The sequence below is a fragment of the Strix aluco genome, chromosome 11 (genome assembly GCF_031877795.1).
Source record: "Strix aluco isolate bStrAlu1 chromosome 11, bStrAlu1.hap1, whole genome shotgun sequence".
NCBI classification, from domain to species: domain Eukaryota; kingdom Metazoa; phylum Chordata; class Aves; order Strigiformes; family Strigidae; genus Strix; species Strix aluco.
The window spans coordinates 19,967,995-19,992,464 of NC_133941.1; the positions used below are offsets into that span (position 1 = coordinate 19,967,995).

At 64.2% G+C, this 24,470-nt stretch overlaps 4 protein-coding genes across 16 annotated transcripts in view; 3 read left to right on the top strand and 1 right to left on the bottom strand.

Moving 5' to 3' along the window:
- Positions 1-59: 59 nt before the first annotated feature.
- Positions 60-8,366, top strand: UBA7 (ubiquitin like modifier activating enzyme 7). Of its 7 annotated transcripts, none has more exons than XM_074836554.1 (24): positions 60-115; positions 199-364; positions 980-1,114; positions 1,182-1,288; positions 1,464-1,554; positions 1,662-1,803; positions 1,903-2,000; positions 2,114-2,260; positions 2,343-2,501; positions 2,689-2,796; positions 2,878-2,958; positions 3,047-3,202; positions 3,319-3,484; positions 3,562-3,758; positions 4,014-4,078; positions 4,250-4,433; positions 4,549-4,623; positions 4,948-5,131; positions 5,323-5,432; positions 5,547-5,633; positions 5,709-5,900; positions 7,619-7,720; positions 7,798-7,898; positions 8,186-8,366. In XM_074836554.1, the coding sequence occupies exons 1-24, from the start codon at positions 75-77 to the stop codon at positions 8,310-8,312; spliced, it is 3,021 nt and encodes a 1,006-aa protein (XP_074692655.1). In that variant the 5' UTR covers positions 60-74; the 3' UTR covers positions 8,313-8,366. The 7 variants fall into 7 exon arrangements, with proteins under 7 accessions (XP_074692655.1, XP_074692653.1, XP_074692649.1 ...); XM_074836552.1 differs by having other exon boundaries at positions 74-115; positions 4,834-5,131; XM_074836548.1 differs by having other exon boundaries at positions 74-115; positions 3,562-4,078; positions 4,834-5,131.
- An 81-nt stretch (positions 8,367-8,447) lies between these two features.
- INKA1 (inka box actin regulator 1) lies at positions 8,448-10,909 on the bottom strand. Its single transcript, XM_074836555.1, has 2 exons — positions 10,718-10,909; positions 8,448-9,386 (listed from the first exon to the last, which is right to left on the bottom strand). Exons 1-2 carry the CDS (start codon positions 10,766-10,768, stop codon positions 8,508-8,510), a joined length of 930 nt encoding a protein of 309 aa, XP_074692656.1. The 5' UTR covers positions 10,769-10,909; the 3' UTR covers positions 8,448-8,507.
- Positions 10,910-11,675: 766 nt separating this feature from the next.
- Positions 11,676-17,731, top strand: CDHR4 (cadherin related family member 4). Its single transcript, XM_074836294.1, has 20 exons — positions 11,676-11,733; positions 12,058-12,078; positions 12,236-12,432; positions 12,504-12,666; positions 12,740-12,825; positions 12,953-13,048; positions 13,475-13,578; positions 13,651-13,787; positions 13,868-14,033; positions 14,127-14,277; positions 14,553-14,655; positions 14,886-15,101; positions 15,182-15,321; positions 15,403-15,547; positions 15,622-15,824; positions 15,912-16,051; positions 16,160-16,195; positions 17,275-17,341; positions 17,441-17,471; positions 17,602-17,731. The coding sequence occupies exons 1-20, from the start codon at positions 11,676-11,678 to the stop codon at positions 17,655-17,657; spliced, it is 2,316 nt and encodes a 771-aa protein (XP_074692395.1). The 3' UTR covers positions 17,658-17,731.
- A 1,524-nt stretch (positions 17,732-19,255) lies between these two features.
- The window catches only part of IP6K1 (inositol hexakisphosphate kinase 1), a 39,172-nt gene continuing 33,957 nt past the window's right edge, over positions 19,256-24,470 (top strand). For 5 of the 7 annotated variants that reach the window (XM_074836564.1, XM_074836563.1, XM_074836561.1 and 2 more), the window contains exons 1-2: positions 19,256-19,366; positions 19,968-20,023. The gene's annotated coding sequence lies outside the window, so the exon portion shown is untranslated. Of the gene's footprint in view, positions 19,424-19,967; positions 20,024-24,470 lie in introns of all 7 variants that reach the window. The other 2 variants (XM_074836566.1, XM_074836562.1) reach the window with 2 other exon arrangements.

The following is a 24,470-nucleotide window of genomic DNA, read 5'->3' on the forward strand; positions in this document are numbered from 1 at the left end:
GGGCGGGGCCTTCCGGGACGGGCGCCTCTCGGGGGCGGGGCTGGGGCGGGGCTTTGGCGGGGGGCGTGGCCGCCATGGCGGGAAGCGGCGACGAGGCCCTGTACTCGCGGCAGCTGTGCGTGCGGGGACCGGGACCGGGACCGCGACCGGGGGGTGGCGGCGGCTCCCCGGGCTCTGCTGACGGTCCCTGCCCCGCAGGTACGTGCTGGGCGGCGGCGCGCGGCGGCTGGCCGGGGCGGCGGTGCTGGTGTCGGGGCTGCGCGGGCCGGGAGCGCAGGCGGCGGCGGCGCTGGTGCTGGCGGGGACCGGGCGCGTCGTTCTGCACGACCGCGGCGCCGCCTCCACCGCCGACCGTGCCCATCAGGTACAGGCGGGGCCGGGCGGGGGGCCCAGCCACGGGCACGGGTACGGGTGGGGGTCCCTGTAACCAGTACGAGTGGGTGCGGATGTGGGTGGGGATGCTGGTGACAGGTACAGACGGGGGTCCCGGTACTGGGTACGGGTATGGGCAGAGGTCCCGGTACAGGTACATATGGGGTTCCCAGTAACGGGTGTGGGTATGGATGGGGGTGCCCATAACGGGTACGAGCACAGACAGGGGCCCCAGTGATGGGCACAGGTACAGGTGGGTGGGGGTCCCAGTAGTGGGTACAGGTGAGGGTGGAGGTCGTGGTAATGGGTGTGGGTGCAGCTGGGGGATCCCTGCTGCAGGTATGGGTACGGGGTGGGGGGATCTCAGTAACGGGTACAGGTTGGGGGTCCTGGTAAGGAGCGTGGAGTGGGAGGTCCCTGTCATGGGTATGGAGCAGGGTGTCCCTCATCATCACGGGGGGGGGGGGCCCATGGGGCATCCCATGTCATGGGTATGGTCCTCAGCGGAGGGCCCCCACCAGTGCAGACAGGGCCTCGTGGAGCGCTCTGCTGTGGTGAGCAGCACCCCCAAACCCGCGGGGTACCCCGCCATGTGCTCACCCCACAGTTCCTTCTGGGGGAGAGTGATGTAGGCCGGAATCGTGCCGAGGCGTCCCAGCAGGCCCTGGCCGAGCTGAACCCTGGCGTGGTGGTGACAGCTCACACCGGGGAGCTGTCGGAGGCCTTCCTCGCCTCCTTCCAGGTAAGCCCACACCCTCGTGCCCCGGGGACCCCCGGGACGGTGGCACCCGCTGACGGCCCTGGCGCAGGTGGTGGTGCTGACTGAGGCCCCGCTGGAGGAGCAGCTCCGTGTTGGGGACTTCTGCCATGCCCAGGGCATCTGCTTCATTGTGGCCGACGCCAAGGGGCTGGCGGGGTAAGGCGTCTCTGCCACTGGCTCCAGGTCACCTTGTCCCCGGAGCCCCCAGCCCTGCTCTTCAGCCCGTGTCCCCGTCCCGCTGGCGGGGCTGCTTGGCCCAGGCAGGACCTGGCAGGGCTTGGGCAGCTTGGTGAGGCAACTCCTCCAGCAAAACCCCATCGGTCCTCTCCAGGCAGCTGTTCTGCGACTTTGGGGAGCGCTTCGTCATTGACGACCCAGCAGAAGGGGACCCGGTGTGTGCCGCCGTACAGCACATCTCCCAGGTAGGAGGGCAGTCTCAGCAGGCTCCCCCAAACCGCCGCTGCCTCCTCCGGTGGCTTTATGCCACCTGGGTCACTTCCCTCACCCTCATGTCCCTTCCCTTCCTCAGGGCAACCCAGGTGTGGTGACATACACGAGGACAGAGGACAGCCACGGCCACCTTTTCTGCAACGGTGACCTGGTGACGTTTTCTGGCGTGGAGGGGATGGCGGAGCTGAACAGCCAGGAGCCTGTCCCTGTGCGTGTGCTGGGTGAGCCCCCAGGGGGTCCCGGCTGCCCCGGCCCAGGGTTGGGGAACTCACCAGGTCCTTGGCGGTGACTGTGATGTCTGTCCCCCATCTCATCCCCAGATGCCTCAAGGCTGGAGATCGGTGACACCAGCTCCTTCTCACCCTACCTCCGCGGGGGCCTGGTTTCGCAGGTTCGGCTGCCCCAGGTGCACTCCTACGTAAGTCCCCCCTTGGCTCCACGGTGCTGTCACCCAAGCTGGGACACTGCCGCACCATGCCGTGCCCCAGCCCTGGGGAAACGCTCGCCTGAGCCCTGGCGCTGTGCCGGCAGGAGCCCCTGCGCTGGGCGCTGGCAAAGCCCAAGATCCGTGTGGCGACTCCCGAGGAGCTGCCACGCAGCCGCAGCCTGCACGCTGCCTTCCAGGCCCTGCACGCTTTCTGCGGGGAGCAGGGCCGCCTGCCCCGGCCCAGGGCACCGGTGAGTCCCCGTCCTGCCCCTGCCCGGTCCCCCCGGCCTCTCGCCACCCTGCCCAGGATTGCCCTCACCCCTCTGCCCACAGGCGGACGCCGAGCGTGTGCTGGAACTGGCGCAGAGCCTGGGGGTGCAGCAGGATCCCCTGGATGAGGATGTCGTGCGAGCCTTCGCCAGTGTGAGCGCTGGGGACCTGTGCCCTGTGGCCGCCATCGTCGGGGCTCTGGCAGCCCAGGAGGTGCTGAAGGTGAGCGGGGTGGGGGTCCTGGCCCGGGGGTCCCTCTGGTCATGCTCTGCACGGCTGTCCGGCGGCGTTTGGTGACCACGAGAGGGCACTTGCTGCCTGCCTGGGGATGCTGGGCCAGGCAGCAGGGCTGCGTTGGGGTACGGGGGGACCCTGCTGGCTGCGGAACCGACGGTCCCGTTCGCCCCAGGCCATCACCAGGAAGTTCCTGCCCCTGGACCAGTGGTTGTACTTCGACGCCCTGGAGTGCCTGGCGGTGGAGGGGGCCGCACAGCTGACGGAGGAGGACTGTGCCCCGGTGAGAGTGTGAGCTGAGCCCCTCCTGGGCACCGGGGGTACCGTGGCCACCTGCCCTCACACAGCTCCTCTGTGCCGGCAGAGGGGCTCTCGCTACGATGGCCAGATCGCCGTCTTCGGAGCCGCTTTCCAGGAGCAGCTGGGCTGCCAGAAGTACTTGGTGGTGAGCTGGGGTGGGTGCTGCGGCGCCGGGAGAGGCTGTGGAGCAGCCAGCCAGTGCAGAGGGAGCTGCAGCAGCTCTGCCCCGGCAGGTGGGAGCTGGTGCCATCGGCTGCGAGCTGCTGAAAAACTTTGCCATGATGGGGCTGGCAGCGGGGCCAGGCGGGGACCTCACTGTCACAGACATGGACACCGTTGCCCTCTCCAACCTCCATCGGCAGCTCCTCTACCGCTCGGTGGATATATCGGTGAGGCACCATGAGGCAGGGGCCGAGCTCCCCCCAAAGGGCACCTTGGCTGTTCCGGGGGCTCCCCGGGGCTGTGGGGCAGGGAAGAGCTGCCCATCCCCTCTCTGCCCTGACAGAAGCCAAAGTCGGTGGTGGCCGCAGCAGCTGTGCGGCGCATGAACCCCAATGTCAGGGTGACAGCTCACCAGAACGAGGTGGGACCTGCCACTGAGCCACTCTATGGGGACAACTTTTTCCGGCGCCTGGATGGCGTTGCCAGTGCCCTGGACACGCTGGAGGCCCGTGAGTGCTGGGGAGGGGAAAGGGGCCGAACCCTTGAATGTGTCCCCTGGCTCCCCAGCACCCCTGGCTCCCCACAGGTGCCTACTTGGAGAGCCGCTGCCACCGCTGCCTCACACCGCTGCTGGACTCGGGCACGGAGGGGCCGCGGGGGAACGTGCTGGCCATGGTGCCCCCTGTGACCAAGCCACTGGGGCCGGCTGGCACCCCCGAGGATGGCACCTTCCCCCTCTGCACCCTGCGGTACTTCCCCACCACCATCCAGCACACGCTGCAGGTAGGCTGTGCCGCACTGGCCCAGCACCCAGCGAAGAAGCCCTGGCACCTTTGTCTTCCTTTCCCGTTTCCCCCTCTGGCCATGGCCCGGCAGTGGGCTGCGGGCAGGATATGGCCCCAGCTGCTTCCTGCTGGCAGCCCGAGCTCTTCGGCCAGCCCTGTCATGGACTTTCCCACCCCCTGGGCTTGGGCTGGGGGTCCCAGGGGGCACAAGGGGGGGCTGTCCCAGTGCTTAACCTCTGCTTCCCCTCTGCAGTGGGCCCGCGATGAGTTCGAGGGACTCTTCCAGCTGCCTGCAGAGCACATCAACCGATTCATGGAGTGAGTGGGCTTGGGGGAGTGGCGCTGGGGAAGCAGCTGCCAGCCCTGCCGGGGCACTGCCCGCCGCTGCCAGGGCTGCGGAGAGGAGAATCAGACCAACACGTCCCACCCAGGGTGTCCCACAGGATTGCTCCCAGGCCAGTAGCAGCAGTGCCTTTTTTTTTTTTGCAGAGACCCGGCTTTCCTGGAGCAGCTGCCGGCCAAGAAGGCCCTGGAGGTCCTGGAGCAAGTGCTGGGCAGCCTGTGGGAGCGGCCACAGGACTGGGAGGACTGTGTGCGCTGGGCCCGCCGGCACTGGCAGAGCCGCTACCACGATGCCATCGCCCAGCTGCTGCACACCTTACCCCCGGAGCACGTGAGCCCGGCACCCATGGGGCTGGCACCCCCCGAACCCTCTCCCCTCTGCTGGCCACCCCACCGCAGGCAGGGGAATGGTGTCCCCAGGCCTGACTCTGCTCTCCCTGTGCCAGGAGGCCAGCCCGGGTGTCCCCTTCTGGGCAGGGAACAGGAGCTGTCCCCATCCGCTGACGTTCAACCCCGACAATGTGAGTGCACGGGAGAGTTGTGGGGCCCCCCGCCAGGGACAGTGTGGGGGGACAGCTGAGCCTGTGCCAGGGGTACGGTGGATGCCAGACCATAGTCGTGCTCCATCTGCCACCGCCTGTCCAGGGCTACCAGGTCCTGGGCTGGGTCTGTCCCTGTCCCTCGGTCAGCCAGGGCGCTGCTGGGGACAGCCCACGCATGCTCTGCTGCAGGAGGAGGAGGAGGAGGAGAGGCACCTCCATCTCCACCTCGGGGCAAAGCAGGCAGCTTTTGGCCGTGTGGGCCTGTGGACCGCCCCCGGCTGCCCGGGCGCTCTGCCCCCGCAGGACACCCACCTGGAGTATATCCTGGCTGCCGCCCGCCTCTTTGCCCAAGCGCACAAGGTGCCACCGTGCAACGACCGGGCGGCCGCCCAGACCATCCTCCGCAGCGTGGTCCTGCCACCCTTTGAGCCCCGGGAGGGGCTCCAGATCCCCCTCACGGATGAGCAGGAGGCACAGGCACCTGTGGGTGAGGCTCCCCACGCCCCTGAGTCCCCCGGGTCATGTCCTCAGGTCCAGCCTGGTGGCAGTGGGGCTGCAGTGCTGTTCGTCCCTGCCCCAGCACCCAGGAAGACCTGGACTGAGACGGGGGGCGCTGTGCTGTGCCCCCCACAGTGCCGCTGTGCTGGGGTACTACCCCAGGGGTCCCTGTGCCCCCAGACCATAGGCGGCTGGCAGAGCTCACCCAGGACCTGTTGCAGCGGCGACAGGAGCTGGCTGGGAGTGAGGAGGTGCAAGTGCCCCTGATGGAGCCCATCCACTTCGAGAAGGTACTCGGGGCCGGGCAGGTGGCCCTGCTCAGCTTGGGGGGCTGGTGGCTGCGCGTCCCCACAGGACGCCAGTGTCCCCATAGAAAACTGATGTGCCCATGCTCTTCCCTGCAGGACAACAACATCCACATGGACTTCATCACGGCAGCATCCAACCTGCGTGCGGAGAACTACGGCATCCCCCCTGCCGACTGGCTGACGGTGAGGGGCACAGCCCACGGGGTCAGGGGTCCCTGTCCCATGCGAGGCAGCCAGTGACACCCTTCCTGTCCTCAGAGCAAGCGGATCGCAGGGCGGATTGTGCCTGCCATCATCACCACCACAGCGGCCGTGGCCGGGCTGGCGTGCCTGGAGGTCTACAAGCTGGTGTGGGGGTGCCAGGACATCAGCTACTACCGCAACAGCAACCTCTGCCTGTCTGACTGCCTGCTGCTCCGCATCCAGCCCCTGCCACCCCCCACCTACCGGGTAGGACCCTCTTCCCTGGGGCAGGGCAGCTGGGGGACACCCGGGAGTCTTGGGGTGTCCCAGCTCCTGGCAGCAGCCACTGTGGGGCAATGCCAGGGGGACCCAGGGGTGAGGAGGTAGCTGTGCAGGAGGGGCAGCCCTGGCCGTGGGGCTCGGGAAGCGGGGCTGGGTGCCACGGCGGGCCGGGCACGCCGCCAGGCAGCGAGGAACAGGCTCCTTCCTGCGGCTGCCCCCCTGGCACCGAGCCGCTACCACCGTCCCGCTCACCCTGGTTTTGGGCCCAACCAGGATGTTCTGGAGCATCCGTGGGGCTAAGGCAGCTCCGCCGCCCCACAGCGGGCCCCACGGCGAGCCCCACGGCCAGGGGGTGGGGGGCCGCGGCAGCCACGCACATCTGGCTTATGGAAACCAGCTGCAGCAGCCAGAGAGCAGCTGGCACCAGGCCGGGAAGGGCCGCCCGGGGGGAGCGGGGCCGGGGGTCCCGGTGGTGGTGGTGAGGGGCCGGGCTGCAGCCGCTCTGCCGGGGAGGGAGAGCGGGGGCGGGGGCAGGCCCAGATTGGGACCGTCTGGGCGATAGAGGCCCCTTTGTCTGGGGGTTTATGGCGTGCGAGGCAGCCCTTCCGGCGCGGCAGGAAGCGCCGATTGGAACCAGATTGGCCCGGGGGGCCCAGGGCCGGGGGCAGGAAGAGGGGGAGGGAGGCGCCTCCACCTCCTGCGCCGGCTCCAGCACCGCTTCGGGCTGCCCGGCCGCCCCACGGCCCCCTCACACCCCGCGGGCTGCCCAGCCCTGTGCTGTCCCGGCCACCGTGCCCTCGGGTTGGCACCGTCCCTGGGTGGAGGATGCTGCTGGGGCTGGCCGTGCCCTCCGGTCCCCGCAGCAGCGCCCAGCACCTCCACGTCCCACGGTGAGGGTGCCTGGCGTGACGTCTTGCGCCTGGCCGCTTGGCCGTGGTGGGAGCACATGTCCCCCAGGCCCGCTTGGCGTGACCTGGGGGGCCTGGGGAGCCCACCATGGGGGCAGCCTCAGCTGGAGGGATGCACTTTCCAGGGCGCTGGGGTGGGCAGTGGCATTCCCTCTGCGCTGGGCAGTTGCCGCCCTGGTGAGGATGGGGTTAAGCCCTTTCCACCCCGGTGGGATAAGTGCAGGCAGCAGAAGGCAGGAGGTGAGAAGGCAGCAGAAGGCAGGAGGTGAGAAGGCAGCAGAAGGCAGGAGGGGAGAGCAGCCAGGTGCGAACGCCCCTTCCCGAGCAGGGCCGGGGCCAGCACCAGGCAGGGGCTGGCGCTGCCTGCGGCGAGGGCAGATGGCAGGGCAGCCGTGCCAGACGGTGCGGGGCCGCATCCAGCCCTCGGCCGTGAGGTCGGCGCCTCACTGGCCCCCTCGGGCCGGAGCTGGGGTCGGGGGGCCGCGGGCGTGAGAAGAGGCGATTGTGTGGAGCTGGGCAGTGCTTCAATGGCCCTTTGTGCGCCCTTCCTGGCCCGGGGCTGGGGGCAGCGCCGGCCCCACGCCAGCCCTGGCCCCTGCAGTGCTGGGGGGATGGCTGTGCTCCCCAGTGCCCCCGTCCCCCTGCAGTACCCCTGTCCCCCTGCCCCCAGCCTTGTCCCTTTTCCTGCCCTGCTGTCCCCCAGCCCTCGTGCCCCAGCAGTCACTGTGCCATGGGGCTGGGCAGCCGGGATGTGGGGTGCCAGTGCCGGCTGCTACCCCATGCTCCCCCTTGCAGTACGGTGGGCGGGAGTGGAGCTGCTGGGACCGGCTGGAGCTGCGGGCAGTTGGTGCAGACGGGCAGGAGATGACGGTGCAGGAGGTGCTGGACTGGCTGCAGGTGAGCCTGGTGTGGGCAGCACCCAGCCGGGTCACCCTGGGGGGTGCAGGGCTGGATCCTGACAACCCCTCTTGCAGAGAACATACGGCTGGACCGTGACCATGCTCCTGCACGACCACACTGTGCTCTATAACAGTGAGGAGGACGAAGAGACACGGGCCCAGCAACGGGCGCAGAGGTAGGTCCCCATCTCCGAGACCCAATCCTGCCCCAGGGTGCGCTGCCAGACCCCTCTCCCTCCATCCTGAGCTGCTCCAGCTGCAGCACAGCTCCCAGCCAGCTGCTGGATAAACATCCTGCCGGCAGCGCTTCCCGGGGCGGGACCCCTGCCCGGCCCCTCGCTGCTGGCCCCTACATCCCCCCAGCCTAGCCGGGTGCCCCGGAGGGGCCTAATGCCCTGCCAGGGCTCCTGGCCAGCCTCGGGGGACAAGCCAGCATTCCCAAAATCCCCTTTCCCTGCTACAGGTTATCGGAGAACCTGAAGGATGCCGGGGAGCCACCACGGCGGGAGCTGGAGCTGCTGTATGTGTGCGAGGGAGAGGATGCTGAGGATGAAGATACCTGTCCCCCTCTCCTCTGCTCCCTACCCTGAATGAGGGGCCGGCACCCCCCACCCCATGCAATAAAAGCTGCAGGATGCATTGGCCCATGTTGCAAAAATCCCCTGCCTGCCCCTGCCTGGAGCCGGGGTGCAGGCAGCCCCCCTTGATAAACATCGCTGCACCCGTACCATACAAAACCGGGGTTTATTTACAGCGGAGGAGGGTGCGGGCAGTGGCAGGCAGGGCTAAATGTAGCCGATAACGTCGTTGCAGATGATGGGCTGGCGGCTGCGGCTGTTCATGAGGGCAGTGAAGCGGTGGAAGTCCGTGGCCAGCTGGGCGATGTTGCTGTGGGACTGGTGGAAGCAGGCGCCCTTGGGCTGCCCCCCCAGCCCCAGCGGGCAGGAGAAACGCTTGGTGGCTTCACGGCCACCTGGCCGGGCACTCTCGGCCCCCCGAGGCCGGGCCATGTTGGCCAGTTTACGGCGTACGTTGCCCGAGAGGCTGAGCAGGAAGGCGGGGGGCTTGGCCAGCCGGCGGGAGGGCTCGGCAGGGCTTCGGCGCCGGGGTTCGGCGCCCACCTCGGGCAGGTCCATCCAGTTCTCCACCAGGTCAGCGAAGCAGTTGTCACCCAGCACCAGGGGCTGTCGGTTCCGGCTCTGTGACAGCAGCGCCACGGTCCAGTCCCGCGTGTCGCTGGGCTCCAGCACCCGCCACTGCTCCAGGCAGGCGTCTGAGGTGGATTTGGGGCGGGCGCGGCGGGCGGGGGCAGGCGGCGGGGCAGCGGGGCCGGCAGAGAGCCGGTGCGCCCGCTGGCAGGGCGGCGGGTGCCGGCGCCGCACGGGCACCTCCTCCTCCCGCCATGTGCCCCCTGACGCCTCTGAGTACCCCGAGTCGAACTCCAGGCTGCGCTCACTGGCTGGGGGGGAGCGGGCGGCCGGGCCCCCCCCGTCCTCCTCCTCGCCCCCCGGCTCCAGGCTGCAGGCCGAGTCCGCTGCCGAGCCGGGGCGCGGGGGGCACGGGGGGCGGGGGGCCGGCCCCGGCGCCCCTCCGGGGTGCTGCGGCGCCTGCCGCGTGCCGGGCATGTGGGCCCACGACGCCGCCCCTGCCTCCCGCCGGCACCACTGTGGGGAAAGGGCAGGTCAGCGCTGTCATCCCCGCTTCCCCCTGCCAGCACCACAAACCCCCCATCCCACCCCCCGGCCACCCCGTGCCCCCCAGTCCTGGCTCGGGGGGGCTTTGCTCGCAGAGCCGGGCGTGCAGCGGAGAGTGGGGCGCAGGTCTCAGCTTGCCTGCAGCCCCGGGCCCCGCTTTCCTGCGGCTCCTGCGCCGAGCCGGCTGGCGTGCAGCGGCATGTCGGGTGAGCAAGCAGGCACCCAGCCCCGGCCGTGCCTGCGGGAAATGACACAGGGCCACGGCACGTAGGAGCCGGGCGCCCTGCTGCGCCCCCCGCCAGCCCCTCAATTCCCCTCGTCCCGGTGGGACGGCAGCCGGGACACCCCACCGGCAGGACCCCGCTGGTGGCGCAGGGCCAGCTGCAGCCCCAGGGCACCCGCGGGTGCTGGGGCGGGGCGCTCCCCCCATGCGTTGGCAGGGCCACCCCACCCACCCTGTGCCCTCCAGCCGGGGACACCCCGGGTGACGTCAGGGTGCAGCCAGGCCTGCACCCAGGGCCAGAGCCCCCCCAAAGCGCCAGGGAGCGTGGGGGGTCGGGGCCGAACAGAGTGTGGCCAGGCGGGTGCTGGAAGGGACGGCTGGCTCCTGCAGCTGGGCCGCTCCTCGCTCTTGAATTCCTATTGTCTGAACCCAAAAGCAGGGTGTTACGTCCGCTTTCCTTTCCGCGCTGGAGCCGCGGGAAGCCGAGCGAGCAGGAGGGATTGCTCCCCCGTCCCGGTAAACCAGCCCCCTCCGGCCGGCCCTAACAGAGCTGCTGGCCAGGCTGTCCCTGTCCCCGTCCCAGTCCCTGTCTTGGTCCCCGCTGGCTGGGACCCCCTTGGCCAGCCCTGCTGGCAACGTGCCACCGCTCCGAGCTGCCCCGTCCCGGAGTTGGCCGGGGACGCTGGCACACCCGGTGCGGGGAGCCGGGTAGGCGTGCGGCAGGCCCAGGGGAGCCGGCTGGGCCACCCTGTCACCGCCGGCCCCCTCGGGCGGCCCAGACGGGTGGCAGGGTGGCAGCTCCGGGGTGGCGGTGCTGCTGGCACCCTGACGGCCGGGCACTGTGGCCCCTGGCCACCCGCGTCCCGTGGCCACCCGTGCCCCCACCGCCACCCGTGTCCCACCGGTGTCCCGCGTCCCACCGGACGCCCACGTCCCCCGCGCCGCCTTGGCCTCGCGCGTGATGTCACGGCGCTGATGTCACTGCCAGCGCCCTGACATCACGGCAATGCCCGGGCGGGGCGGCGGGGCGCGGGCAGGGTGGCCCCCGGTCCCTCCCGGTGCCCGTGGCGGCACTCACCCGCTCGGCGCCGAGCTGGCCCGGGCAGGCGTCCGGGCGGGCGCTCTGCATGCCCGGCCCGGCCCCGCGCCCGGTCCCGCCGGTGGTGGTGCCGGTGCCGGTGGCGGTGGCGGTGCCGGTGCCGGTGGCGGTGCCGGTGGCGGAGCAGCAGCGGAGCGCGGCGGAGCGCCCGGCCGTGCCCGCCGCCTCCCGGCGCTGCCTGGGCGGCACCGCCCCGCCCCGCCGCAGCCAATGGGGCCGCCGTAACGTGAGCCCGGCCCGCACCGGCACCGGCACCGCCGCCCCGGGGCCCCGCCCCGCCCCGCCCCGCCGCCCCGGGGCCCCGCGCCGGGCACCACCCGGGCACCGCTGGGCGAGGCTGGGCGCGGGGCACCGGCCGGGGAGGGCAGGACCCGGGGCACCGGTTGGCAGCACCCCCGCCCGCGGGCACCGGGGGTCCCGGGGTCGGGAAGCCTTGGCGGGAGGCAGGGCAGCCCCGTGCCAGGGCCCCGGCGGAGGCACCCGCCGCCACCGGGCTGCCAGAATAGGTTCAAGCGCTGGAGGAGGGACAGGTGACCCCGGCCACCCGGGCCGCGCTCCGCCAGCGCCTATTAATTGGGAGCTAATAGCACTTAATAGGAATTCCTGGAGAAGCGGCTCTGGCTTGCAAATGAGGGAGAACACGGCCAAAAATTACCTCCCAGCTAATTTTGCCAGTTCCTGAGCGTGCCGCGTGGCCAGGCAGCATGGTGCGGCGGCGAAACCCCACGGAGCACCGCTGCCCGCTTGCCCCGCGCTGGCCGGGGGATGGTGGGAGGACGGGAGCGGAGGCCGCCGGAGCTGGGGGCACCGGGGCTGTGCCCTGTCCCTGCCCTGGGGCTGGGCTAGCAGTTGGGGCTGGCCGGCATGACGCTGGGCCGGGGTGGTGCCCAGCACCCCTGGCAACGGGCTCCGGCTTGTCCCAAACAGCCAGCGAGCCATGGGCATGCACGGACGCCTCACCTTCCTCCTCCTCCTCCTCAGCCTCCGTGCCTCAGGTAGGCACTTGAGGCTCACAGCGTTGAGGGTACCCTTTGCCAGACCCTGGGTGGGGGGACCGAGAGGAGGGGGACAGGGAACAGGCTCCCCTCAGTTGTCCCCATGTGCGTGGAGCTGACCCCAGGATGGGCAGAGGGGCTGGCAGCTGCCTGCCTGGGTTCAGGCAAGGGAGGGGGCATCCTCAAGGCGTTAGGGGGCATCGCTGGGGCATATCCAGACACCAGTGGTGCAACCCTGGAGCATCACAGGGACATCTCTGGGGGCTCCCCAGGGCATTGCCAGGATACACCCGGCAGGCTGGGGTGACACTTGTCTCTTTGCAGGGACTTTTGTCAGAGCAGCAGGTAAGAGCAGGGTGCCCTTGGGCCCTGCTGCACCCGGCAGGGAGACCCATGCCCATGTGGATGCCTGGCTGTGGGAGCAGAGCTCCCTAAGCACGGCTGGGTGAGCTGTCGGTGGCGTTGGCCGGGTGCGAGGCCGGTCCCTGGGTTCTGTCGCCAGCCCTGCCCGACCTGCCGCGTGTGGTGGCCCTGAGCGAGGACGCGGTGCCGGGCACCCGCGTGGCCGAGGTGACCGTGTCCTGCAGCAATGCGAGTGGCAGCCCCAACGTCACCCTTCACGGCATCGAGCCCAGCCACCCCTTCAACCCCATCGCCATCAGCGCCGACCCCGTGGCCGCCGCCACGTTTCATGCAGAGGTGAGGCTGGGGGACAGGGAGCGGGGCAGGAGCCCGCGGGTGGCCTGCTGAGTGCTGTGTCCCCATGGCAGGTGACATTGCGTGCCAGTGCGGAGCTCGATGCCCGTCGGGTGAACCAGTACACCCTGACCCTGCGGGCTGCTTGTCCCGGCGAGGACGAGGTGGAAGAGCAGCTCTTTGTCCAGGTGACGGCAGGGCCGGCGCTGCGCTGTGACACCCCCTTCGCCAGCGCGGGTAGGAGCCAGGGGGAGGCGGGGGCCGTGGGTGCTGGCTGGCACTGGGCACCCACAGCCATTCTGTGCCGCAGGGGGAGATGTGGTGCAGGTGCTGGCGGATGTGGCACCCCAGACCCCCCTGTACGCGGTGCTGCCGCAGCCGCTTGGCGGGCTGACGGTGAGTGGCGGCTGCCCCCGGGCCCACAGGCCCTGCAAGCAGGAGCAGCCTCGGGGACGGCTGAACCCGGACATGGAAGCGGGGGGCAGGGGTTCCCACCCTCCTTCCACCACCCATCTCTCTGCAGTTCAGGCTCCAAAACCATGACACACCACTCACACTCACCCGCCGGGGCCTGGTGTTGGCGCCTGCCGGTGGCTTCGACCCCAGCAAGGACAACCAGGTGGGCACCAGCGTGTCACAGCCTCCTCTCAGCCCGCCTGGGCTTAGCCCCTTGCTGGCACTGGCAGCAGCTCTCTGCACCCTGCTCCTCCCTTTGGGCTCCTGTCTCCCCCCAGTCCCAGGAGTGCTCCAGCCCTGTCCCTGTACCCAGCTCCATGCCCTTCTGCATGTCGAGTCCTGTCCCAGTCCTCATCCCTGTCCTATTCCCATCGCCATTCTGGTCTCCAGCTCATCCTCAGCTCCATCTCCATCCCTCCTCCCACCCCTGTTCCTGCTTCAAGCCCCATTCTTGTCCTTGTCTCCCTCCCCTTTCCTGTCTCTGTCCCTGTTCCTGTCCCCATCCTGTCGCTATCTCTATTACTATCCTCATCCCCGTCCCTGGTGCCACTCGGGGCTGTCCCATGGCTGCCCTGACGCTGCCCCACAGACATTCAGGCTGAAGATCGAGGTGACGGACCGCCACGGGCACAACTGCAGCGGGACCGTGAGGGTGGAGGTGCTGCCATCGCGCCGTCCCCGTGTCACCTTCCTGTGAGTGGGGCTTGGCCAGGCAGAGGGTGCTGGTGGCACCAGGCCATGCCATGCTGCCTGCCTTGCCTGCAGCGAGCCGCAGCGGGACGTGACAGTGCCAGAGAGCACCGGACCCTTGGAGGTGGTCACTCAGGTCCATGCTAGCGGTGACAACGTCCGCTACGCCATCCTCGCTCCCGTGGCGCCCGCACTCTTCACCATCGATGAGGGTGAGCAGGGCAGCATGGATCCCCAGGGCCACCCTGTCCCTGCGGCTGTGCCCTGTGTGAGGCCGTGCCATCTCCCGCAGTGACGGGTGAGATCCGCAGCACCCGCCGGCTGGAGGTGGCCCACATGCTCCTCCTCGTCCGGGCTTACAATGCGCTGCGCCCCGCCGACCATGCCACCGCCACGCTCAACGTCACCGTGCAGGGGATGGACCGGCGGGCACCGAGCTGCATCCCAGCCATCTCTGTGTATGGTTCAGGGGGAGAGTGAGGTGTGGGGGATGCTCTGCCATGCCCAGGACAGGGGGGACAGGAGCTGAGCTGCTTGCTGCCCTGCCACAGGTCCCAGGTGCCCGAAACAGTGTCCCCCGGCAGCACCCTGGTGACACTGAGGTGCACCGACTCCTCTGGCGCTGAGGGGTCTCTGCACTATGCCCTTGAGGGGTCCCCTGCCTCCCACTCCCGCTTCCGCATGGAGGGGCCGCAGCTGCAGGTGAGCAGAACCACAGGTAGCACCCGGGTGGCTGGTGAGCCTGGACCCGGGCGAGCCCAGTGGGACATTGGGGACCCTCTGACATGTGCCATCATACTGGGTCCCAGACCAGGGCTCCCTGGGACTCTCTGTTCCCAAGGCCTGACCACTCCCCAGCCTTGCTCCCTCCTGCTCCCCCAGCACCACAGCTTTGAGGGATACCCTGGCTTTATGGAACACCCCAGCTTTGCAGGGCACCTTGACTCTGCCTGAACCCCCCCACCCTGTATTGGCAGGTCAATGCCACCCTGGACTATGACTCAGAGGCCGTGGCTGCTGTGGGGTTCCAGTTCACAGCCACCATCGTGGTGACGGCGGGAGGGCAGCCCCCAAGAAGCAGTGAGTGCCTGTGTCCCTAGGGGGTGCAATAGGGGAGGTCACAGGGGAGGTGGGAAAAGCCCCTTCCCAACCCCAAAACCAGCAGATCACTGAGGAAACAGTGCTGTGCCAGAGATGCCTGGCCCCAGGGGTGGTGCCACCGTCCCTCAGCCTGTCCCAGGGAGAGCACGCCCAGCCCGGTGTGGGCTGCAGGGTGGTGCCAGCACGCTGAGCCACTGTGTGCCACACAGCCCGCGTGCCTGTGCTCGTGACAGTGACGCCCGTCAACGAATTCACACCGGTTTGCCCCAACGGTGCTGCCTTCACCGTGCTGGAGACGGCGGCTTTCGGCAGCATCGTGGGGCGCGTGGCCGGCACCGACCGTGACTACCCACCAGACAGCCTCGAGTACAGCCTGGAGGGGGGCCCTGGCCCCTCACAGCCTTTCTCCATTGACACACGGACTGGTGAACATCTGGCCCCTTCCCCAGCCCCCACTGCACCCTGTGGTACCCACGGGTGCCCAGCAGCTCTCACCATTCCTTAGGTGAGATCCGCGTGGTGGGACCCCTCGACTCCCAGCAGCACAAGAGCTACAGGCTGACAGTGCGGCTGACAGATACCCACAACGACCTGGACCTGGCAAAGCGTCGGAGCCGCCTGTGTGACGTGGCCGTGCGCCTGCAGGTGCGAGTGCAACCCCGTCATGTGAACCGCGGTGGGTGCGAGCACCATGGGTGCCATACCACCTCCCCCCGCTCCTGGCAGGCCGTGCCGGACCAGCCGCCGGTGTGCACCCCCGAGGTGCAGGAGCTGCGGATCACAGCCGGGTCGGGTGGACGCCAGCCTGTCACCCGCCTGGCGTGCCAGGGCAGCCCTGACGGCGCTGTGCTGGCATACGCCATCACTGGAGGTGAGGAGTGGCCAAGCCACAGCACAACCCAGCCCCTCACCGTGATGTGGCACTGAACAGACACTCCTGTCCAGGCAACGAGGACGGATGCTTTCGACTGGAGGGGAACACCCTCTTCTACCTCCCCGATGACCTGGCTGAGCCCCGCACCTTCGTGCTGGTGGTGGAGGTGTGGATCAGCCCCGGTACCCCCCGCCACAGCACCGTGGTGGCACTGGTGGTGCACGTCACCCCCCAGAGCACCCTGGTGCCACCCACCACCACCACCCAGCGCACGGTGAGCAGAGCCTGCTGCCCAGGCAGTGCTCCCGGGTCTATCAGGACCCCCACCCTTGCGCACCCCCTCACCCCACTGCCTCTGTAGACACTGCAGAAGGAGCCACTGGTTGTCATGCGGACAGAGGCGGTGTGGCACCCACCGGCCTGGTTTGTGGCCGTGCTGACTGTCTCTGGCATCCTGCTGCTGGCCACCCTGGGCTGCACGGCACGGAGCCTGCTGTGCAGGTGAGCCCCATGGCATGGCATGGCATGGCATGGCATGGCATGGCATGGCATGGCATGGCACAGCAAGCAAGGCCAAGGACTCATGGCTGCCTTCTGCTCCTCCCGCAGCAACCGAGACCCTGGCAAGCTGCTCCTGGACAAGAGGTGGGTGCTGCGTGGCTGGGGCAGTTGGATCGGTGGCAACAGGCAGCCATGCATATTGGCACAGGCTCCCACAGCGTCCTCGCAGGCAGCCAGGAGATGCAGCATGTTGGGGGTGTTTAATGTAGCCTGTGTTTGGCTGTGGTTCGTGGGATGCTGTGTCAGGGAGCCGTCTCTGACCCAGGGCAAGGGTGCAGCGCTGATGGGAGCCATGGGTGCAGAGACAGCGATTTGGCTGGGGGACAGGCATGTTGGTGGCTGGGCTGGGGCACAGACTCTGCAGTGGGCAGGGTGGGATGGCACAGCGCTGGCACTGCTGCCTGCCGCAGGGCTAGGACCCAGCACCAGGGCTGGGGCTGCTGCAGCTCACCAGGGGAGCTGCGACTTGACAGGGAAAGCTCCCTGGGAGGAGGTGAGCAGGCTACACACCCCTGGAGGATGAATGAGAGGTGACAGACGGTGGAGGGGAGGGCCCGAGGAGGCACTGGAGCCAGCACAGCCTGTGCCGGGCGTCTGCACGGTGAGGAGGAGACGTGCAAGCCCGCAAGCAGGATAACAGCCACCTCCAGTGGCAAAACCACCCCGGGGTGATGAATGGTTGGATCCATGCATCCATGCATCCATTGGTGAGGTTGGGGACACAGTGCTTGGTGGCACTGGAGCTGTAGTGACCATGCAAGGGAGAAGACTCAGGCTCGGCCCCTCCAGGTGGCCCTGGCAGCAGGGAGGCTCTGGGCTGCAGGTTGCCCAGCAAAGCATCCTCCAAGCACAAGAACAGTGTGTGCTGGCACGTGGGGAAACAAGTGGATGTGGTGGCAGATCAGCTTGCTGCTTTCAGGCATCACTGAAAGATGGTGGTGCCTGGGGGAGCATGGCCCCTGCTGCGATCCCCTTCAGTGCCCAGGGGACACACGGGCTGGGTAAGGGGACAATCAGGTAGGTGGATGATGGGCTCAATGGGGTGCGGCTGGCAGTGCAAAGCCTGGCTGGCAACCCGCTCCTGGCAGTATCCCTCAGGGTCGAGGTTGGGAGCCCATCACTGACAGTGTGCTCTCCCCTCATACCCCCTCTTCCCTCTGCAGCTCCTGGGATGTGGTGGAGCAGAGAGCGGATGAGAAGGATCAGAGCCGCCCCCATGCTGGCAGCCCAGTAAGTGTGTGCCATGATGGTGAGGGTGTGTGCCCCACTGGGGGTGTGGGTGCGAGCCCTGGGGCTCTCAACACCCTCTCCTGCCTCTCTTCCGCACAGGGGCAGTTTGACGGCCGTGCCCAGGACCCACGTGAGTGCCCTGTTGCGTGGCCTCAGCAGCCTTGGGCTGTGTCCCTTGGAACAGAGGGGCCTGAGGGACAGGAGAGACGGGTGCTGGGCAGCACTGGGGGAAAATAGCTGACTGCTGCTTCCCATCCCAGGCACCGGCAGGGACTATCTCTTCAACAGCGTGACTGGGGCACGGCGCTGGATCTGAGTGACTTGACTCAGTGAGAGGCTCCCTGTGACCCACCGCTCCCTGCAGACCGTGCCGGGCAGAACACTGGGTGCTGGCAGACACCTGGCGTGGCCCTCGGGCCTGGGAGGAGGAGGGGATCCCTCCTCTGTGACCAAACCCACCTCCTACAGGGTGCAGCCAGCCCCTGAGCCACCCCGGCCGGCACAGACCCAATAAATGGTGGCAGAGATTGCACCCCCTGCCGTGATTGCTGTAGGGAGTGCCGTGGCCAGGCAGTCCTGCCGGTGGCTGTCCTGCTGTGGCTGTCATTAGCGCCGTCTCCAGTTTGGGCTGTGGGTGTCCTGACCCAGAACCAGGATGGCAGTTATGGCAGCACCAGCCTCAGGCTGGGATTGACACTGTGAAAAATGTGCCGAGGGCTTTGGCAGAGTCTGCTCCGGTCACAGCAGCATCTCCAAAGCCCCTGGATGCAACCCAGCCAGGCCAGTCCTCCGCAGAGACGTGATCTGGGGCAAGAAAACTCAATCTTGGGTAATTCTGAGAAACTTTTTCCCTGTGTCCCCCTCGAGCTCTCCCTTGCTCGAGCACTCCCAGGTGCAAATGGGTGGGACAAGCAGCCGGTCAGCAGAGGGGCCAGGTTTCTTAATTGGGAGAAAAAGTGAATTAGCATGTGCGCGGGTAAGCACAACATGCTGCAGGGGGGTTAGCAGGGCCTGGCGAACTGGGGGGAGCGCTTTGAAGGAGTCAGGCAGCCAAGGAGGTGGGAAATCGGTGACTTGAATTTCAAAGGAGCACTCCACCAGCCGTCTCCCTGGCAGCTCCCGGGGAAATGAAGCACTGGCTGATTAAGAGGAAAGAGGCTAATTGGGGCAGTAGGTGGCTAAAAAGGAGGAAGAGGAAGGCAGGAGCCAGCCGTGAAATTTCACAGTGACTCTGCCTGGGGGTCCCCTTGCCCCTGAGCCCACAGGGACTGTGGCCGTTTGGGAATTAAACCTTTGATTGTACCGGATCGGTGCACAAACACGTTCCAGTCGCTGCTCCGAGGAGCCAGCCCAGCGTGAGGAGCTGCTCGAGGCCAGGCCGCAGCGGGGGAAGCGCAGTTAAGCCCGGCTGACTCTGCAAGATGCGCCGCGCCAAGCGGGCAGCACCGCCCCGCCGCGGCCGCCCCACTCGCCCAAGGCCCCGGGGAAGCCGGATCGGCCGGGCTGAGGCGTGCGGCCGCTCTCCGAGCCCGGCCTCCGGCCTCCGGCGCGGGGAGAGCGGAGTCCCGGCCGCGCCAGGCCGCGCCTCAGCCAGGCGGCCCGGCAGGGCCCGCGGCCCGCGCCCATTGGCCGAGCGCCCCCCCGCGGGTAGCCAATGAGACGGCGCAGCCCGCTGGGAGGCGGGGTGCTGGGGGGCGTCACGTGTGCCTAACGTGCGCGGCCATCCGGAGGCAGTCCGCGCACCGAAAGGGGCGGGGCGGCTCCGCGCTTGAGTGACGGCAGTTCTGACCTATTAACGTTTCAGTATCGCCCCGGTGGGCGGGGAGCGGCTTTGGATGGCCGCAAGAGGTGGGGGGGCGGGTTTTGGACGGCGCGGTTGCTATGACGGCCAGGCATCGGCGCTCCGCCCCCTCGGCCGCCGCCATCTTGTTGTTGATTCGAACGGCGGGGAGCGGGCGGCGGGGAACGGCGGCGCTGGGGGCTCGGTGTCGCCAGCCCCCGGCTGGGCAGGCAGGGCCGGCCCCGGTGAGCTGCAGCGAGCGAGGGCCCAGGGCAGGCTGAGGGGCGGGACGGCTGAGCCGGGTGCGCTGCCGTGAGGGGAAGGAGCGAGAACCGGGCGCGCTGCCGTGAGGGGAGGGAGGGGAGAACCGGGCGCGGCCCCGTGAAGGGAGATGGAAGAGCCCGGTGCGCTCCGATGTGTGCGGGGGGTGGAACCCGGTGCGGCCGCGCGGGGAGTGGGGGGAACACACGGCCGCGGCCGCGTGAAGAGTGGGGCTGAGGTGGGGGACCGAGCGCCGAGCCCCGGGGCGGGGGGGAGCCAGGGACGGGGCCGTGGTGGGGGCAATCTAGGCGCGATCCCGTGAGGTGGGGAAGGGGGGAGCCCGGCGCGTCCTCGTGTTTGGGAGCGGGGGGGAGACCTAGGGGCTTCCCCGTGCGAGGCTCGTATGGGGCACAGCTGGGGCGGGAGGGTCGTCCCGCAGCGTGGGGAGAGCTCTGGGAGCTGGGCTCAGCAAGGGCAGCCCCGTGGGCAGCACGATGCCTGGGCAGGGCCGTGCTGCCCCCGCCGGAGGCCCTGCCCGGCAAACAGATCTAGCGTCCCCTCCCTTTGTGCCCTTCCCTTCCACAGAAGCTGCGTGCAGGAAGGAGCTCGGCAAACCACGGTGGTAACATGAAACCAACATGGTGAGGAAGCTGGTGGGATTGGGGGCCCTTTCTGCGTCCCAACGTGCTGCCACCCCTGCAGAGGGGGGGATGTGGGCAGGTTCTGCTAACGCTGGCGGCCCCAGTGGTTACCAGGAGGTGCCTGGCAGTCCCCAGAGGTGCATGTGCTCATGGGTCTGCATACCTGGACTGTAACCAACCTTCCCTGGGGTTTCCAAGGGGGACTTGGGTTAGGAGAGGTGGTACTGACTCTGTTCAGTTTTCAGCTACTCTGAATTTAAGCTGGTGCCAGGCTCCATGTCCCTCCATCTTAAAGCTCTGAATCAGCAAGGCCTTCATTTTTTGTTCCAGCAATATGCTTTAGTATGTGCTGCCTTTCTCACTTCAGCCTGTCTTGCTCTGTTTCTGCTCCATCTGCTTTTCCTCCCTTCAGGTTCACCTGCCTTAACTTGCTATTCAGAGCTTCCGAAGCTGAATTCCAAGATTGGCCTTTGCTAACGAAGTACTGAATGGTGCCAGAACAGTGTGGGCTTGGGTCTCTGCTCATTCTTAACATAATATTCCTTAGTTGATAAGCCTGTTTGTGTAAACTTAGTTGGTAGCTTGTCTCACAAAATAATATGCTATAATGTCTTGTGCAAGTCTCTTTGTATTGAACTGTCATCTGCAGCTGATAGACTGACGTATGTGCATATGCTCAGATTTTCAATGGAGGAAATACTGTATTCTTGTTATATATCACTGAACTAAGACTTTGGTTTCCTGTTTACAGAGTTTCTGTCAGGACCTTGGAAGTGTTTTAGAATTAGATATATTGCTTATTAGATGTTGTTATTGTAACCCTAAATAGGTCTATTAGGGACATCCTAATATTGTATAACAGTTCCTTATTATTGAGATTGAGAAATATCTTTCTGTGGCTGGGTTAGTTTAGCACTGACCTAAGGTAAGTGCTTTGTTTTGGAGCTGCAAGGAAAGTGGTACGTTGTGAAAAGATTAAGTGTGAACCCCGTATATAGCAGGATAACATATTGGGTTGTTGTTTCAACTGCATAAAACTCTTGTCAATGTTCTGGATTGTCCTAATGCTAATTTTTCTTCTGATAGCATTAGAGAGTGTTTGATACCTTCTGCAGCTTTTTCAGCGCAACCGTTTCCAGGTGCATGGATGAACAGCCTGTGCCATCCTAGTTAAAGCCTGTTAGGCAGATCTGAGTGTCCTTTTCATAGCATTGCCTTTGTTTCCTGTCTAATAAGGACTTTTGGGAAAGCAAGGGGAAGTGATCCTTGGCTCTTTGAGGATATATGTAGATGATATGTTGATGTATTCAGGGTCATTACCATAGGAATCTCTGACCACAGTGTTGGAAAGAGTAAGATATGTGGTAGGCCCTCTTCTGAACAGTGCATGTGACTTTTTCTAGGTTAGTTTCTACTCTGGTTATCCAGTAGGTGCCTTGTGGCAGTTTTGTGTGTTTCTTACATGGAAAAAGAGCAAGGTAACATGATTCACTCTTCAGATGAGAAGGGGGACAGTTTCTAGGATCCACTTCCAGTCACTGGGAGTTTTGGTTGTGCCACCTTCCGTGTGTAGCTTCACAGTCACTTTAAAAGTATAGACTGCAACCAACAGGAGGTTCTTGTCCTGTCACTGGTGCCAGCTGGGGTGTGTGTAGAGGTGGGAATCAGAGTTCCCTGACTTATGAACTGATCAAACTGAAGACAAACTGACTTTTTTTTTTTTCTCCCCAGCTTTGTGGGTGTTTAAATGATTATGCTGTTGCAAGGGCAGTGGTGGGAACATGGGGCTGGTGGTGGAATGGAGTCTTATTCTTGTTCATGGTAACCTGCACTGTGATTGTGAAACAGTGCAACAATGTGTTTTTATATATTTCGTGTTATAAAAAATATAATTTTAAAATACATATTTACATCTATTTTAAAATTAAATGGAACAATAGCATCCATGCTTCTTTGATACTACTTTTCTGAATAGTGTCATTGTGTGCTTCATCAGGGTGACAGTGCTGGGCATCTCCTCCTTATAAAAATATTCTAGAAAGCAAAGATGTGCTTTGGCATCCCCTTTCGTGGTAGATTGTGTTAGTCAACTGACCTGCAAGTTATTCTGTATTGCATCGCATATAGTGAGAAGTCAAGTTTAGAATAGCAAGCACTCAAAGGTCAAAAAATGCCCAGGCTGAAGTAGTACCTGTACCCTTAATCAGCTAGTTAGCCCTCTGAACAAGCGTTGTGATTTCTTCTTAATCATGCAGTTGCATGCTGTTCTCATCCCATCTGACCTGCCTAGTTTGTTTCTTCTCTCCTTCCCTCCCCCATATATGGGGCTTATTCATTTCAGGTAAAATTATCAAACTCTGAAAATGTGACCTTGTTGAGCTTGACTAGCGTGAGATGACGAGCCCTGTCCAAGCTTGGAGCTGTTTGTTGACCATCTGCTTACAGGACACAGTCTCTTTGGTTCAGTGGATCACCAAATGTTTGTAAAAAGGTTTGATCACTTGCCTTCTCAGGATTCAGTTTTCAGTTGATTTCTCTGTGTCTGAAGGTTGTCATGCATCTGGTGAGTTCTGACTGGCACCCTGGGGTATGGGGTGGCACTGTTGTGTGGTTTCCATTGGAATAACAAAATGTAGGTGGTGAGTTTGAAGTGAACATCCACAGCCTGTGCTCTAGAGGAGGTATGTTTCTTCATCTGTGGTTGACATGCAGATACTGAAGCCATAGAAAATCTGACAGAGGCCTTGTTTGGGCCATTACTTGGGCATTGCATTGTAACCCAGGCACTTCACTTGCTGCCATCAAATTCCCCCAATTTGCCCCTCAGGAATTTGCTTGTAATGTGTTTGAGACGTGCATCACAGTTGAGTGTTGATGCTGGGATTTACAGTCTTGGAAGTTAGTATTGACAGAAAACTGCAGCCTGATTTGTTTACTCTTACGTTTGACAGTGTCTTGGTGCTGGGCAGGGTTTAGATTTGAACTTGACTTCCAGAGTTTGTGTGTGGCAACTCAGTAGAGCTGTGGCTCTGTGCTTGCTTGTTTATATATTGTGACTTGCCTAGGAACAACTGCTTTTTCTGACTTCGCAGTCTTTGAGAAGGAATGTGTCAAGAACAAGCCTAGTAAATACAAGGGGTCCCTAGTGAGCTCTGAAATGAGTGAGCTAGAGAAAAGGAGTGAAAGACAAGAAGAAAATGCGACAGAAATCTCTGCAAGAATCATGTCAAGTATTTATATTACTTTCTGTAAACTGAAGGAACTGTTCAGATATATGGAGGAGCAGCTAGCAGTCTCCCTCTTCTATATTCCTGACGTGACAGCAATGCAGAGCAGGATGCTGGCGAGTGTTTAATCTCAGGTTTGTTGCTGCTGTCGTAGCGGGGGTGGGGGAGGAAGAGGAAGTGTTTGTGCATGGCTGCTTAGTTTCTGTTTTGCAGGCATCGCCTGTACGCAGTGCTTGTGCTGTTCTGATGTGGCAGCAGCTGTTATTTCTGGCTTTCCCAGCGTGCTGTTCGGGTAGATGTACTTTCCAATAGATGCAGTTCTCTTAATTGGTGTGTTGGGGTGCCTGTGCTTCCTATATAGTCCCCATTGGTGAGACCTACTCTGCAGATAGTACTAAGGTGCAAGTCATTTGCCTTCGTTTATTTCTGTAGGCTTGTCTATATGCATTTTAAGTAGCATTAACTGTGTATAAAAGACGATCTTCTTTAAGCTTTCTTTTATTTTGCATAACCCCTGTCAGAATGTGGTCAGTTTCATTCACAGCAAATGATTTTATCCCCTTCTCTGGGAGTAAAGGAATATGCTTTGCTATTATAGGGTGCCTCTCTAGCTGTATAACGCTATCCATGGTAGTTAACGTTGGTGCAATTGCTTCTGTTCAAAAATAACATGGGCGTAGCTGCCATAATTATATTAGTAGAAGATCTGTGTCATCCAAATCTGATAAAAGCAGTAAAAAAGGTTATGAGATGTAATGTGCCTATCCTGGTAGGATGTTACTACACGTGGTTGAGCACTCCAGTAGATAAGCTGTCTCTGATTTAGCTTTTGTAGTTAGAAAGGTTATCTCCTCCACCAGCTGTCCTGCTTCTTTGCCAAACGCTAACTCCTTCATATTAGGGCCTACAGCAGAGCCTGCTCCATTGCTACAGTTTAATTTTAAATACTACGCTTCAATCTTTCTTCATTAATACCCATCAGTGTCTCATGAACCAGAGCAGATGAACAGGCATGCATCCTGTTTTGCTCCACCCGCCGGTTGGCAATCTTCAGCTGAGGCATGGAGGAGGCAGTTGGGGGCAGTGATCCCCTCTACCCCAGTGGTACAGTTGGTAAAGAGCATCTGTCAGAGCCCAGAGGAGTGAGTGAGAGCATTTGCATCCTGAAAGGAGCTTGCTGCGAATTCTGGTCCCAGACTCGAGAGAGAGCATGCTCTCAA

Coding starts and splice junctions, on each gene's coding strand:
- UBA7 (XM_074836548.1), top strand. CDS start 75: ATGGCGGGAAGCGGCGACGAGGCCCTGTACTCGCGGCAGCT. Junction 1,115..1,181: donor CCTTCCTCGCCTCCTTCCAG/GTAAGCCCACAC, acceptor GCCCTGGCGCAG/GTGGTGGTGCTGACTGAGGC. Junction 1,289..1,463: donor GACGCCAAGGGGCTGGCGGG/GTAAGGCGTCTC, acceptor GGTCCTCTCCAG/GCAGCTGTTCTGCGACTTTG.
- INKA1 (XM_074836555.1), bottom strand. CDS start 10,768: ATGCAGAGCGCCCGCCCGGACGCCTGCCCGGGCCAGCTCGGCGCCGAG. Junction 9,387..10,717: donor GCCAGCTCGGCGCCGAGCGG/GTGAGTGCCGCC, acceptor CTTTCCCCACAG/TGGTGCCGGCGGGAGGCAGG.
- CDHR4 (XM_074836294.1), top strand. CDS start 11,676: ATGGGCATGCACGGACGCCTCACCTTCCTCCTCCTCCTCCTCAGCCTC. Junction 13,579..13,650: donor CGTCCCCGTGTCACCTTCCT/GTGAGTGGGGCT, acceptor CCTTGCCTGCAG/CGAGCCGCAGCGGGACGTGA. Junction 14,034..14,126: donor TGCATCCCAGCCATCTCTGT/GTATGGTTCAGG, acceptor GCCCTGCCACAG/GTCCCAGGTGCCCGAAACAG.